Consider the following 15,000-nt stretch of genomic DNA (forward strand, 5'->3'; position numbering starts at 1 on the left):
CAGGATTTGAAATAGTCTAGTTTACTCTTTCTTGTCTTTTCAGGGAACAAAGCACAGACGGATGATAATGCAGTGAGTTTTCTGAATAATCAACGCTTGTGTTATTAGTATTTCAGTCTTTACAATAAGAATGAAACAGTACTAATTGTATTATTTATTATGTTAGTGATTGCTGCAAAAGAGGTGATTCACTTCTTCCATTTGATATCAGTTTCTCAAGTGTGTTGTGTTTATTTGTACAGGTGCATAATGATGAAGATGAAGGTGTAGTGACCTATGAAAACGTTGGAGAACCTTCTGCTTCCATCAGACTCCACTGATCAACAAGTTCAACATCAAAACAAACTCGTAAAGAAACTAGTAACATAATATTAGGTTGTTTCCTATTTGTTGTAAAAAGTAAGTCTAAATTGGCTTCAACTTTAAAAACAAAAAAATACGTTTTTCCAAGTTTTTGAACGTTTTATTCACTTTTCTTTGTCTGGGTTTAAATTAACTTTAAGTCTCTTAATGATAAGTAATAGTTAATTTAATCTATGAAAAGAAATTGCCAAAAACTTGTGATGTAATCGAGAGTAGTTCCTTAAATGTTGAAAAACGTCAGTTTAAGGCTCACATTCAAAACAGTTAATATAATAAGATTTTATTAATTTCCAGTTTAAGGTTTATGCACACACACACACACACACACACACACACACACACACACACACACACACACACACACCACACACACACACACACCACACACACACACACAACACACACACACACACACACACACCACACACACACACACACACACAACACAGTGTAATATGTTTTTGTCTGGGTTTCAATGAGCTTTCAGCTTCAATAGAGTCTCTTCATTATTACTGAGTTTATCAAAATGCAAAAACGTGTAACATTATCCTGAATGTTTTTCTTTGTTGTTGTAAAATGTAACTATACATAGTGTTCTGCTTAGACATTTTTAACAATTAACGTATTGTTACGTTAAATCTCTTTGTGCCACAAAAATAATTGCTTTTCATTCATTGCATTGCTATAAACATGTTTGTTATTAGATCAATTTGTTTTTGTATATTTTATTGTTAGGATTTGAATGAGCTGTCAGCCTAAACTAATTCTATATTATAACTGAGAATTATATAATCTGTAAATAAAAGTTCCTAATACTCACTCATGGCAATGTGGAAGGTTATTTCTTTATTGCATTAGATATGATTTCTTAAATTCTGCCAAAACTGAATTATTCAGGATGCAGAATTTCACACAGCTCTTTGTTGATGTTACTGTTGTTACTGTCCAACACCAAACCGGACTTTAATTATTTCTGTGTAACATAATCCAGAGAAGTTTCTTGTTCACATTTCAGACACATTCCCAGTTTGCTTCAAATCAGGTTAAAGATAGAGAATATTTCAATGGTACCAAAAGGATGCACGGACAAAGGATGTGGAGTTCCCCAAAGGTCGTTTCCTGAAACTCTTGTTTTCAAACTTTACATGTACTTTGTATATAGACTCTTATTGCACTATTTCACTATTTCACTATTTCTATTTTTGTATTTACTTTTTTTTTTTTCTGTTTTTCTGTGTTATTGTGTTGCACTGTTGGAGGAGCCTGTGACCTAATATTTTCGTCGTCATGACTACACTGTAGCTATGTACGAATGACTAATAAAAGCCTTGAACCTTGAACATGCTCCCAAGAGCTCAGTTTTGTAATGTCTCTCACTTTCATTATGCAGGTGTCCTAAATTCTTCTTTTTTTTTTAAGTAAAAGAGTCATAAACATGGTAAGGTCATGAACTTTGACCTTCATTTAAAAACAGCAGTATGTGCTTCGTAACCAAATAAGCCTAAAGCCTTTGTAGTGTTTATCTTTCTGATTTATGTAAAGCGTCTTTGAGCATTAGGAAAAGCGCTATAAAAATCCAATGTATTATTATTAAAGCCACTAGTGACAATACAAACAAATGTTAGTTTGAAACAATTAATAATATCTATTCCATAAGTTTTAACCTGTTAAGCCCTGAGCCTGTTTTTCTGGTCTCAGGCTCGAAAATGACATTCCCAGAACAAATGACCATATCTTCCCTTCTAAAAGGGTTAAATTAATAATCTTTTTTCTCAAAGTAATGATAAACCTGTGAGTTGGATGTAGAAAAGTCAGAATCAATATAGATGTTTTTTATTTTAAAGAAAATTCAGATTTTTCATAGTAAAAAACTGTAATTTATAGTGTCCGTCCAAAAATTCTTTTTTACTTATAGTGAAAACCACCCTTGGATGATGGGTTAGTAGACTAAAAGCTTTAGGAATCCAAAGTACAACATATAATAAGTACCCTGCATCACGATTGATGCAAAACAAGTGACATTTGACCTTTTTAGAGAGATTTAGCAAAAAGAAACCACTTCTGGGGTTATTTGGGTGGATTTTCCATATCTCTGGCCCCCCTTGCTCGATTTTGATGGTTGATACCTCTTTCTGACCGATAGAGCCAATAGAATCGAAGGGGGAGTCCCCCACACACACACGTTGTGAAGAGAAAAGGTGGGGGCTTCGCGCATGTAATTTTCAATCAGAGTGAACCTATCTCTAGCTTTGACATCTGGAAACGGAAAAGCAGTTTTAATGCTTATGGATTATCAGAAATCATTTCAAAGGGACACAGACACATTAGATTAACCTATGGATTAACTTCAGCAGCGTTTTTTATCGTTTTAATGCCATTGAAGACCACTTTGGAGAGACTACAGAGCCATGGTAAAAATGTTAGCATTTTAGCTACCTAGCGTCACCTGTTTTGATGTCCGTTTTTGCTTATAACGTCGCAAATACGTATAATTCAGTGGTAATGTTGGTGTCAATAGATTCTGTGTCACCTCACGATGTGAATCGATGTGTTGGATGTGGTGAAAAGATAAATAATAAGGTTTTGTGAGTGATTTTCGGTGCAGTAAGGTGTTAGCATTTTTCGCTCGTTGCTAATTCAGAGGCTCAGTGTTAGCATTGTGGGTTTTCTTTTGAAAAAATGATCAGTAAGATGAGTTTCTTCCCGTTATATGGATATAAAACATTCATAGTTTTATTAAAGGGCCCATGTCATGGCCATTTCCACTGATCATAATTACATTGTTGAGGTATATTAAAATAGATTTATACTGTGCAATTTTCCAAACTCACATTGGTTTCGCATACAGCATCTCTGTAAAGTATGTGTATTCAGCAGTATTCACTCTCTCCACTAAACGACTCGTTGGAGCTCTTGCCCCCCCCTCCCTGTGAGCCAGGTGTACTCCGATTGGTCAGCTCGGCCACTCTGTTCTGATTAGTCAACCACCAGAGAGGCTCCGCCCATGTCTAACAGTGCTTTTTTCGGTTCGCTCTCAGAACATCAGTCTTATAATGGCGTCGGTACAGCCGTATATTTTATACGCTAACTAACTGAACTGTACCTACAACTGTTGTTATAGAAGAGTGTGACGGCCCCAGGGCCATTTGTGCAGGTGTGTTGCAGGTCTTACGATGGCTAATCAGCGCGATCACGGACACCTGGCCGGAGCCGAGGTGCTATTAAGCCCAGCTGCCCGGAGTCACACGGCGGCCCCTGTCTCTCTCCAAAGCGGCTGCAGAAGGACGAACTCGGCGATCCTCTCCCCTCGACCACCTATCTCTGCATTTACCACAATAAATGTGCCGTGGTTTTGTAAACTCGTGTATGTCTCCTTGTCTTTCCGTTGTGGCCTACGAGCCGGTCATAACAAAGAGTAAGTTATTTTTACCTGTAATAAACTACTACTGTTTGATGAGAAATCAAATCATGGTTTGCTATATATGAATGATATGTTATAGGAGCAAATAATTCAGGGAAGAAAGGATAGGCCTACTAAGTATTTCCATTAAACTTTATTTTTAGAAATGTACAAAATGAACATAAATATACATATATACACGGTATATCATCAATTCCTCCCCGTTGTCGGCATCTTGCCTTTCGCAGCCGGGGCTTTTTAGGACGATGCATCAGTGCGGTAGTCCCGTCATGTATTGGCCGGCAGGATTTGGCTGGACGAAATCAAATGCAAATCACAAAATATTAGAGAAACTTAGTTGTTTTAGATTCGTTAGTAGTAGTTGTGGTAGGAGTGTGGAGTAAGCTTGCCAGCTAATATGCTAACCTAGCTTTGTTTACTTTGGTAGCTAACAGGATATGAACGCTAGCTCGGAGGAACGGCAACTATAATGTAGAGTAATAAAACTACTATGAACAAAAGCTAGTGGTTCATATTAGGCTAGCAATAACGTGTTTATAATTGCAATCTTATACGGGTAGTCTGCTACGTTCGGTCATAGAATGTTTCCCGCTAGCATGTATAGCTAGCCTCGTTAGCTATACATGCTATCAGCGTCGGAGGAAAGCTAACTGTAATGTACAGTCCTTTGGGGGTCTGTGAGCGGACTAATAAACGTAGTTGTTTGATGTTCGTCAGTTTGCCAGCTGGATTACAATGCTAATCTACGTTTGCTAGTTGTTCAGTTGTTCAATATGCTTTTCTATACTATGAACAACAGATAGTGGTTCATATTAGGCTATCAAGCACATGTTTACAATTGCAATCTTATATGGGTAGTCTGCTACATTCATTGTAGCTGGCATAAAAAAAATGTTTTTCAGAGCAAACTCATGTCTAGCTCTTACCCCATTCAAAGTGAATGGGCAGAAGCGTTCCAAGATTTTTTTTAACGCTGCTGTGTGTACGGGCCGTTAGTAGCCTTGTTGTTTAGCTCGGTAGCATACATACTACGCCAGCTATAATGTAATTACGTTTCGCGACTGACCGTACGGCAAATCACCCGGAGTATACGGTCTATGAGTATTTCATGTGTGAATGCAGACATTCTCCTGCTATGAGATACATGTATGTAAGGCCATCTGCTGATATTAGAGTTGATATGGAAACGCTAGCAACTTAGTTAGCACAGTGAGCACTGGCTTAGCAGTCCGAAACATGTTTACACATTTAAACAGTCGTGGCAGATACCTTGTTTGATAAATACACAAATAACAATGCAAACTTACAGGTTGTGTACCCGAATCTTCCCCTGCTCCAAACGGTCCAAACAAACTCGGAATAGCATCGTCCTTCAGTTTCAAATGCTGTGCATATCCGGCCTCAAACTGGGCAATGTTTTGGAAGCTTCCGTCTGTGAAATGCCGGTTCTTCGAACCTCTGAAAGAACAGTGTTAAAAAGAAATTTCAACCACTGACTGGTTCTTCCGTCGGTAGGACAAACAGCTCAGATTTCTCCTCACATTTCAGGAAACAGGTCCTTGGCAGTGGCATGACTGGATCGATTGTGAACTGAACCAGAGCTTCCAACAGTAAATGTTAGGCTGGCAGAGGGTGCGGCCAGCGCCGCTGGCTGTGTGGCCATAGCTCTTCGGGATTGGTCCATTTCGTTCCGGGTACCGCATGACATCATGCCGTACCCGGAACTAAATGGAAGACTCAAATGGGCAGTGACGTATCTCCAACGAGGCGTTTTGGGGAGGTATTTTCTGTGTTAGAGTTTTACTCGCTACAGGGTGTACTTTGAGGGTTTTGACTCTGCACACCGTTTACATGCATACAAACCTTCATAACACACAAGGGGACGGGTAATAACCGGAAAAGCATGACATGGGAGCTTTAAATGGACATGCCCTCAGACACTGTTTCCTGCAAGATGTTGCGGCAGTGCCCCGGTACCAGGGTCTCTCGGGCTTAACAGGTGAATATGACTACACCCAAATCTCATTTGCAATAGAACAGTAGTAGAAGTAGTTTCCATACAACTACTGGTTAGTGTTCAATAGCACCCTAGACAATTCAGTAATGGTATATTTTTTAGGGATTTCTGTTTTTCTGATAATTGAGAGAAAAGTGATTGAGTCCTATGTTCCTATCACCAAAAGTACAATTTCCGTCAAAACTAAAGCTAAGATTACAGGACTATAATTCAGTATTTTTTTAGTTAAATAATTGTCTGACTATTTGGTGATGTCGGACAGTCACCTGGTTCATACCTCAGCAAATCTGAAGAGGAAAAGAGTGATCATTCTCAAGTTATGGGCTTTTTTTTCACCTTTCCCATATTCGGCCTGGTCTAATTGGCTCTTTTTCAGGGATTGGGGTAGTTCTAAAGAACAACCAAAAAAAATGTTTTCCCCCAAACTAAAATTTGACAACAATCAATTTCATTAATGGGAGACCCTAAAGATAATAAAAATCATTGTTGTCATTTGTTCTACCTCGGGTAGGGGTATCTCAAAATCTGAGGGTGATTGATTGTGTGCTTCCCCAGCAGTTCTCAGGAAATAACACTGAGCCACATTGAAGAAACGACTGATTCACAAACCACTAAGATATTAGTAATTTCCCCCCACTATGACCATATTGCACCATGGGCGTCAAATTCTGGTGGGCGGGGAGTTTGAGTCACGTGAGCATCAATGTGCTCTGTCAACATCACTTTTTTAATGCAATGCTGTATTTTAGCACCATATTTGCACACATTTTTTTGCAACTAAACTTCCTCAAAAGAAAAGTCCTCTTGTATTTTTAGGACATCATGATTTCCACGAATGACAGGCAGAAAAACATTGAATTAATGATACTAAAACATATTTTCTTCTTATCAGGATATATCAGTGTGTCTGAAGGTTTCATACAGCAAAGTTAGTGAGAAGGCAAGTTGTACAAATGTTAATATTTTCTGTGCATTTTTTATTCACTTTGCTCCTTGTGGTCTCTTCAATTTCCCATTGCATTGAGAATTACTTCTTAATTTGCAAATACTATCAAATACAAATACTACTAAAAGGACTAAAGTCACAAAAAGGAAGTGACATTTTATTTAAAACAGGAAGTACATCTTTCTCTCTTCTACAGAGTCATTAGTTCAGAGAGGTCAGTTGAGGGTGTGAGAGCGAGAGACAGAGACGCAGAGACACGATGGTTGAATTCAGACGGATTAATACGACTTTAGTGGTGATACTGCTGCTTCAGTTTACAGGTAAGGATGAAGAACACATACATGAACTAAAGAAACTTTACTTAAAGTATTTCAATAACTAAAACTGATTTGAGTGAAGGGCCAAGTTTGCTGTTTGTTTTGAACAAAGTGTAATGGCTGAATTCTTGGAGAAGGGACATTTGATACTGTTAGTTATATGTATTATCATCCTATCACATGACTATAAAGAAAAAGTTTAAACATTTTTATTTTCTCTTATCTTTAACAGCAGTCACTGGAAAAACTTCCCTCTCCTTCACTGTCAGAGCTGGACATAGTGCCACTTTGCTGTGTGAAAATGTGATAAAACCTCAGGACAAATGTGACAGTACTACCTGGCTCTACAGTCGTTATGAAGGGGGAACAACAATAGAGCTGATTCATCTTGGGAAGAAAAAAACAGATGTGATTTCCAAAGCTAAATCAGACAGACTGAGTGTTACAGAAGACTGTTCTCTGGTTATAAAAAATATCACACGTGAGGATGCTGGTCGTTACTCCTGCAGACAGTACAACAGATCAGGAGAACAACAAGGTCCAGACTTTCCTGTTCTTCTGTCTGTTATTATCAGTGAGTATTTACATCATAATGTTTCCTCTCATACTGTCAATATACTATAACACAACAATAATTATAATATCAGTGGAAAAGTAAATGTAACTCTTGTTGTCTTCTCTCACATTATCTGTATTTTCAGTGACTCAAGATAAACAAAATTATATGATCATCTTGTTCTGCGTTGTGTCGACATATGGAGACTGTAAACACACAGTGAAGTGGGTGTACGAGGGTAATCAGAATGATGTGGAGATAAGACCAGCTACCTGTGCATCCAGGGTGAGATTTGCTTCTCATCCTAATCAAAAGTTGCTGAAGTGTAACGTGACAGATACTAACCCCTAGATTCCACCGGGTCCGTCTGCGCCGCGTTGCAGTTTTGGTCCGACCTCCTCCGGCGTCATACCCTACCAGGCGCGTTTCAGAAGCATTTCAGAAGCGGAGCGTCTTGCCTGCCGGCTCGCAGTTTTTGTTGATTTGGGCATATTTCCTGGACAGGCTACTTTGTACAGACAAAGTTAATAATAACTGTAATATTCCAGTTATAAACGACATGAATCAAAGATGTGTGCTGTATTTTAGTGGTAAAAAAATGCATTCATCATCATAATTATTCTATATATATAATTTACACAGTGCCTGTAAACCGGAGGAGAACGCTGGCATTTCTCCTCCTACTTGAAAGACTACGGAGGGATAGGGTCTGCAAAATTAGTTTGTGTGTGTGTATATATAGCTCTGAACGTTCCACTTCCTGCCTGCCCGACCTTACGTTACGGCTGCGCCGCGACAAAAATAGGATTCGATCCTAATTTTAGAGGAGCCCTGCGCCGAGACGCTTCTGGGACGCTTCTGAGCCGTAACGCGCCGCATGTGGTGGAATAGCACCCATTGACTAGAGTGGCCGCGATCGCCGTGAGCACCGCGGCGCAGCCGTAACGCGCCCGTAACACGCCCGTAACACGCCCGTAACACGCCCGTAACGCGCCCGTAACGCGCCGCAGACGGACCCGGTGGAATCTAGGGGTAAGACTGGGGAAACGCTGCTGAAACAAATGTTTGGTAGTGGCCAACTTCTGTGTCAGTCTGTGACATCATTGGGCCCAAAATCCTTTTCCCATTGACTTACATTGGAAAAGAGACGTCTGCAGTGGCGGCAAGCCCATAGGGGCGCCGCCCCCCCTCTTCCCACATGTTTGATTGTCATTCAAAATAAAAAATATATTAAAAAAATATATATCATTTTTATTTTTAATTAACAAGGTAAATATTATATAGTTGGTATCAGTAAAATGTATAATCTACAATAAAATCTCGTTTAAAATTGTGTTACGATGTCTAAAGTTACTAATAAGTCACATGTTTCCTGCCTGGCCGCAGCGTGTATCATTACCCTCTCTCGTCTGGGCGCTAAGAAAGGAGCCCTCAGCCAGTGCAGCAGCAGCCAACACATTGCTGACTGTTGCTATTTGTAAACTATGCCGCCGAAACATAATTTCAGCCAATCAGCGTCGTCAGATCTGATGGTCATAGGGCGCCAATTTCAGCGCCCTGAGCGTCTGTGAGTTGTTTGGAATCGTATCCAAGGCGTATCAGTAGTTGATGAGGATGGCTGCGTGTGCAGGTGGAGACTCCGGACCTCGGTCCCCACCCAATTCCGTCCAAGCACTACTATCAAATCCTTTTGAAAGGAGAAGTTTGGGAGAGAAATTGTTGGTTAAAGACCTTGGACCGGACCAACCCGATTTGTTTATTTAATTTATTTCCTTCTTTTCCTCCAGATGTTGTAGTTCTCTAACTGGCCTGTTGAGGGCATCCTCTGCCTTCCTTAAACCTAAAGATCTCCATCTCTCTCTCACACACACACACACACACACACACACACACACACACACACACACACACACACACACACACACACATACACACACACACACACACACACACACACACACACGCACACGCACACACACACACACACACACATATAATGTTCATATTTAGTCTCCTGATTTTAAATGGGAATTAAATCATTTGAGTGTTCCCAAAGCACCAGTGTTCTGCAGTTTGTGTGGGCCTACTGTACTGTTGCACAGTTTATACTGTAGAAACTATGTCCAGGACAAGGTATTTGAACGTTTTGGAAGATTCATAGCTAACCACACTGAAGATTATGGATTATCTCATATTTTTAAGCCTCAATTTGTAAGCCTCAATTTGTCGTCGTCGTCCCCCCCCCCCCTCTAACATCACCAGAAGTCATAATTTAAGGGGTCATTTCTCAACATTTTCTTCCGGGGGAGCATCCCCCCGGACCCGCCTAGTATGGTTTGGTCACCATTTCCACAGCCCCACCTAAAATATTTTCCCCCAGCCGCCACTGGACGTCTGTATATCTGCAGATCTTTAAAATAAAAACTAATCAACTACCCAGTACGAACACTTTTATAGCCCTTATTTAAATCACTAGGGTCTAAAAGTTGCAAAATGTGCTAAAAGCTGAATCCAGAGTTATTAAACCTCTCCATTCATTTGACTGAGACGAGATTGGCCTTGAAGCTGCAGATTGGAGGCGGGGCTTAAGTAAAAAGCATTTGTGCACTCTCTATTGGCCCAGATACGAATACTAATCCCTCGAGAGGCAGGCCATTTTGACTTCATGTGAAACATACCAACTCTCATAACAATGAACAAGGTCCCGCCTCCAACTCTGTATACATTTCTCTTTATACACCCATGGAGCATAGTTACAAAAATAGCATACTGACATGTAAGCATTTCTGTTAGAGAGACAATATTAAAACCGTCCATACCGTTATCTTTAGATCTGACTATAATAGAAAACAGACGTTCAGAGTTTCAAGGAGTGAACTTCTGTTTAGTTTTTTCGCTCCCCCTCTGCACTGCCCACAAAGCCATCTAATGATATTGGTTAATATTCTGACCAATTGTGTTCTTACAGGGTGTGAACAAACATGATGACGTGTGATATTTGTCTGCTCATCACCTCCAGAGCTCTGCTGCTGCTGCCGTTGCCCTCATTCTCACAGAAACACTTCCCCATCAGTTCTCCGGAAATAACACTGAGCCACTTTGAAGAAGCGACTGATTCTCAAACCACTAAAACATTAGTAATTTCCCCCACTATGACCATATTGCACCATGGGCGTCAAATGCTGGTGGGCGGGGAGTTTGAGTCACGTAGCATTTATGTGCCTCGTAAACATCACTTTTTTTTCATGCAGAGCTGTATTTTAGCACCATATTTGCACAAATGTTTTTGCAACTAAACTTCCTCAAAAGAAAAGTACTCTTGTATTTTTAGGACATCATGATTGCCACGAATGACATGCAGAAAAACATTGAATTAATGATACTAAAAAACTAAATCTCCTTATCAGGACATATCAGTGTGTCTGAAGGTTTCATACAGCAAAGTTAGTCAGAAGGCAAGTTGTAGTAATGTTAATATTTTCTGTGCATTTTTTATTCACTTTGCTCCTTGTGGTCTCTTCAATTTTCCATTGCATTGAGAATTACTTCTTAATTTGCAAATACTATCCCCAGAAAGTTTGGAAATGTGGAATAGCATTTCAATAGCACTGTGTGAATACAGGTTGTGATTATAGACGGAAAGTATGAGACTCTGAAACACCACGATACACAGGAAATGTCATGTGGTTAGGGTGGGTGGGTGAGTAAAGTCGTCACAAACACTCAGGTCTCAGATTATACTATAAATATTCCTTCTGTGGGATTATTAACATTTTGACCCTAGAGCTAATGTTGTTAAATGTGTCTTTTATATCCACTCTGAACCACATCTGTTTGAGCTGTTCAGATATCTACATTCACTGAGATAAAAAGCTGATCTGTCTTTTACCAATTCAACCACTAAAAGAGTGATTAAAAAAAGGACTCACAAAAAGGAAGTGACATTTTATTTAAAACAGGAAGTGCATCTTTCTCTCTTCTACAGAGTCATTAGTTCAGAGACGTCAGTTGAGGGCGTGAGAGCGAGAGACAGAGACGCAGAGACACGATGGTTGAATTCAGACGGATTAATACGACTTTAGTGGTGATACTGCTGCTTCAGTTTACAGGTAAGGATGAAGAACACATACATGACCTAAAGAAACTTTACTTAAAGTATTTCAATAACTAAAACTGATTTGAGTGAAGGGCCAAGTTTGCTGTTTGTTTTGAACAGAGTGTAATGACTGAATTCTTGGAGAAGGGACATTTGATAATGTTTGTTTATGTATTATCATCCTATCACATGACTATAAAGAAACTGTTTTCAATGTTTTCTTTTCTCTTATCTTTAACAGCAGTGACTGGACAGAATTCCTCCCTCACTGTCAGAGCTGGACATAGTGTCACTTTGCCTTGTGAACATGTGATAAAACATCAGCACAAATGTGACAGTACAACCTGGCTCCACAGTCAGTATGAACGGGCAACAGTAATAGAGCTGATTAATCTTGGACAGATAGGTAGAAATGGGATTCCCAAAGCTAAATCAGACAGACTGAGTGTTACAGAAAACTGTTCTCTGTTTATAAAAAATGTCACACCTGAGGATGCTGGTCGTTACTCCTGCAGACAGTACAACAGATCAGGACAAAAACAACAAGGTGCAGACTTTGTGGTTCTTCTGTCTGTTATTAACAGTGAGTATAAACATCATCATTTTTTCCTCTCATACTGTCAATATACTATACTATTACAATAATGATGATTACAGTGGTGAAGTTAATTATACTCTTGTTGTCTTTCTCTCACGTTATCTCTATTTTCAGTGACTCAAGATAAACAAAATGATATGATCACCTTGTTCTGCGCTGTGTCGACATATGGAGAGTGTAAACACACAGTGAAATGGGTGTACGAGGGTAATCAGAGTGACGTGGAGATAACACCAACTGCCTGTTCATCCAGGGTGAGATTTGCTTCTCATCTTGATCAAAACTTGCTGAAGTGTAACGTGACAGATCCTAGAACTGGAGAAACTCTGCTGTGTGATGCTGGCCCAAAGTCCTCGTGTCAGCAAACGGGTACATTTGATTTATTTGATTATCTTTAAGTTTAGAGATTACATTATTATGTCTCATATAGTCTCTTCTGATGTTAAGTTTGTTTGTATCCCCTTGTGTTGCGTTTTGTTTTGTAATTTCCTATCATCCTCACCAAAAGGAAGCACATCAAGAGGGATAAACGTTTCAAAAGGACCAGGTAGTAACTCTACCTCTCTCTTTCTCTGTCACACACACACTCTCTAATATGAATATATAAAGTACAGTATATCTCCAAGCGGTTGACCAATCACAACAGAGCCGCACAGCTAACCAATCAGAGCAGACTGGGCTCTGGTTTCAGACAGAGGGTGAAAAGAGGTGCTGCAGCACAGGCAGTATGAGAAAAATAAAGAGCTTTTTGAACATTAAAGCATGGAGACATGTAGAGACACTACATACTGATATACACCTGAACATCAGCAGGAGAGGACTCTTTAAAGTAGAGACACTACATACTGATATACACCTGAACATCAGCAGGAGAGGACTCTTTAAAGTAGAGACACCACATACTGATATACACCTGAACATCAGCAGGAGAGGACTCTTTAAAGTAGAGACACTACATACTGATATACACCTGAACATCAGCAGGAGAGGACTCTTTAAAGTAGAGACACTACATACTGATATACACCTGAAGATCAGCAGGAGGACTCTTTAAAGTAGAGACACTACATACTGATATACACCTGAACATCAGCAGGAGAGGACTCTTTAAAGTAGAGACACTACATACTGATATACATCTGAACATCAGCAGGAGAGGACTCTTTAAAGTAGAGACACTACATACTGATATACACCTGAACATCAGCAGGAGAGGACTCTTTAAAGTAGAGACACTACATACTGATATACACCTGAACATCAGCAGGAGAGGACTCTTTAAAGTAGAGACACTACATACTGATATACACCTGAACATCAGCAGGAGAGGACTCTTTAAAGTAGAGCCACTGCATACTGATATACACCTGAACATCAGCAGGAGAGGACTCTTTAAAGTAGAGACACTACATACTGATATACACCTGAACATCAGCAGGAGAGGACTCTTTAAAGTAGAGACACTACATACTGATATACACCTGAACATCAGCAGGAGAGGACTCTTTAAAGTAGAGTCACTACATACTGATATACACCTGAACATCAGCAGGAGAGGACTCTTTAAAGTAGAGACACTACATACTGATATACACCTGAACATCAGCAGGAGAGGACTCTTTAAAGTAGAGACACTACATACTGATATACACCTGAACATCAGCAGGAGAGGACTCTTTAAAGTAGAGACACTACATACTGATATACACCTGAAGATCAGCAGGAGGACTCTTTAAAGTAGAGACACTACATACTGATATACACCTGAACATCAGCAGGAGAGGACTCTTTAAAGTAGAGACACTACATACTGATATACATCTGAACATCAGCAGGAGAGGACTCTTTAAAGTAGAGACACTACATACTGATATACACCTGAACATCAGCAGGAGAGGACTCTTTAAAGTAGAGACACTACATACTGATATACACCTGAACATCAGCAGGAGAGGACTCTTTAAAGTAGAGACACTGCATACTGATATACCACCTGAACATCAGCAGGAGAGGACTCTTTAAAGTAGAGACACTACATACTGATATACACCTGAACATCAGCAGGAGAGGACTCTTTAAAGTAGAGACACTACATACTGATATACACCTGAACATCAGCAGGAGAGGACTCTTTAAAGTAGAGTCACTACATACTGATATACACCTGAACATCAGCAGGAGAGGACTCTTTAAAGTAGAGACACTACATACTGATATACACCTGAACATCAGCAGGAGAGGACTCTTTAAAGTAGAGACACTACATACTGATATACACCTGAACATCAGCAGGAGAGGACTCTTTAAAGTAGAGACACTACATACTGATATACACCTGAACATCAGCAGGAGAGGACTCTTTAAAGTAGAGACACTACATACTGATATACACCTGAACATCAGCAGGAGAGGACTCTTTAAAGTAGAGACACTACATACTGATATACACCTGAACATCAGCAAGAGAGGACTCTTTAAAGTAGAGACACTACATACTGATATACACCTGAACATCAGCAGGAGAGGACTCTTTAAAGTAGAGAAACTACATACAAATATGAACCTGAAAATGTGCAGAAAGTTTCCTCTTTAACAACGTAATGCTTTTTTGAAAGACATTCAAATGAAGACTCAGTCAATGAATACATGATGGATGTGCTAACTAAGATTTGTATTAACAGAAACT

General features: G+C 39.6%; 2 protein-coding genes across 4 annotated transcripts in view; both read left to right on the forward strand.

The window, feature by feature from the left end:
• The first annotated feature begins 6,953 nt into the window (after positions 1–6,953).
• Positions 6,954–7,971, forward strand: LOC117471939. The gene is made up of 3 exons (XM_034117166.1): positions 6,954–7,067; positions 7,297–7,638; positions 7,766–7,971. The coding sequence occupies exons 1-3, from the start codon at positions 7,007–7,009 to the stop codon at positions 7,969–7,971; spliced, it is 609 nt and encodes a 202-aa protein (XP_033973057.1). The 5' UTR covers positions 6,954–7,006.
• Positions 7,972–11,602: 3,631 nt separating this feature from the next.
• Positions 11,603–15,000, forward strand: part of LOC117471940 — an 8,130-nt gene continuing 4,732 nt past the window's right edge. For 2 of the 3 annotated variants that reach the window (XM_034117168.1, XM_034117167.1), the window contains exons 1-4: positions 11,603–11,729; positions 11,958–12,299; positions 12,429–12,683; positions 12,823–12,861. In XM_034117168.1, coding sequence (XP_033973059.1) covers positions 11,669–11,729; positions 11,958–12,299; positions 12,429–12,683; positions 12,823–12,861 — 697 coding nt within the window. In that variant the 5' untranslated portion in view covers positions 11,603–11,668. The remainder of the gene's footprint in view (positions 11,730–11,957; positions 12,300–12,428; positions 12,684–12,822; positions 12,862–15,000) is intronic. The other variant, XM_034117169.1, reaches the window with a different exon arrangement.

The sequence above is a fragment of the Trematomus bernacchii genome, unplaced genomic scaffold (assembly GCF_902827165.1).
Source record: "Trematomus bernacchii unplaced genomic scaffold, fTreBer1.1, whole genome shotgun sequence".
Lineage (NCBI taxonomy): Eukaryota > Metazoa > Chordata > Actinopteri > Perciformes > Nototheniidae > Trematomus > Trematomus bernacchii.

Coding starts and splice junctions, on each gene's coding strand:
- LOC117471939 (XM_034117166.1), top strand. CDS start 7,007: ATGGTTGAATTCAGACGGATTAATACGACTTTAGTGGTGATACTGCTG. Junction 7,068..7,296: donor ACTGCTGCTTCAGTTTACAG/GTAAGGATGAAG, acceptor TATCTTTAACAG/CAGTCACTGGAAAAACTTCC. Junction 7,639..7,765: donor TCTTCTGTCTGTTATTATCA/GTGAGTATTTAC, acceptor CTGTATTTTCAG/TGACTCAAGATAAACAAAAT.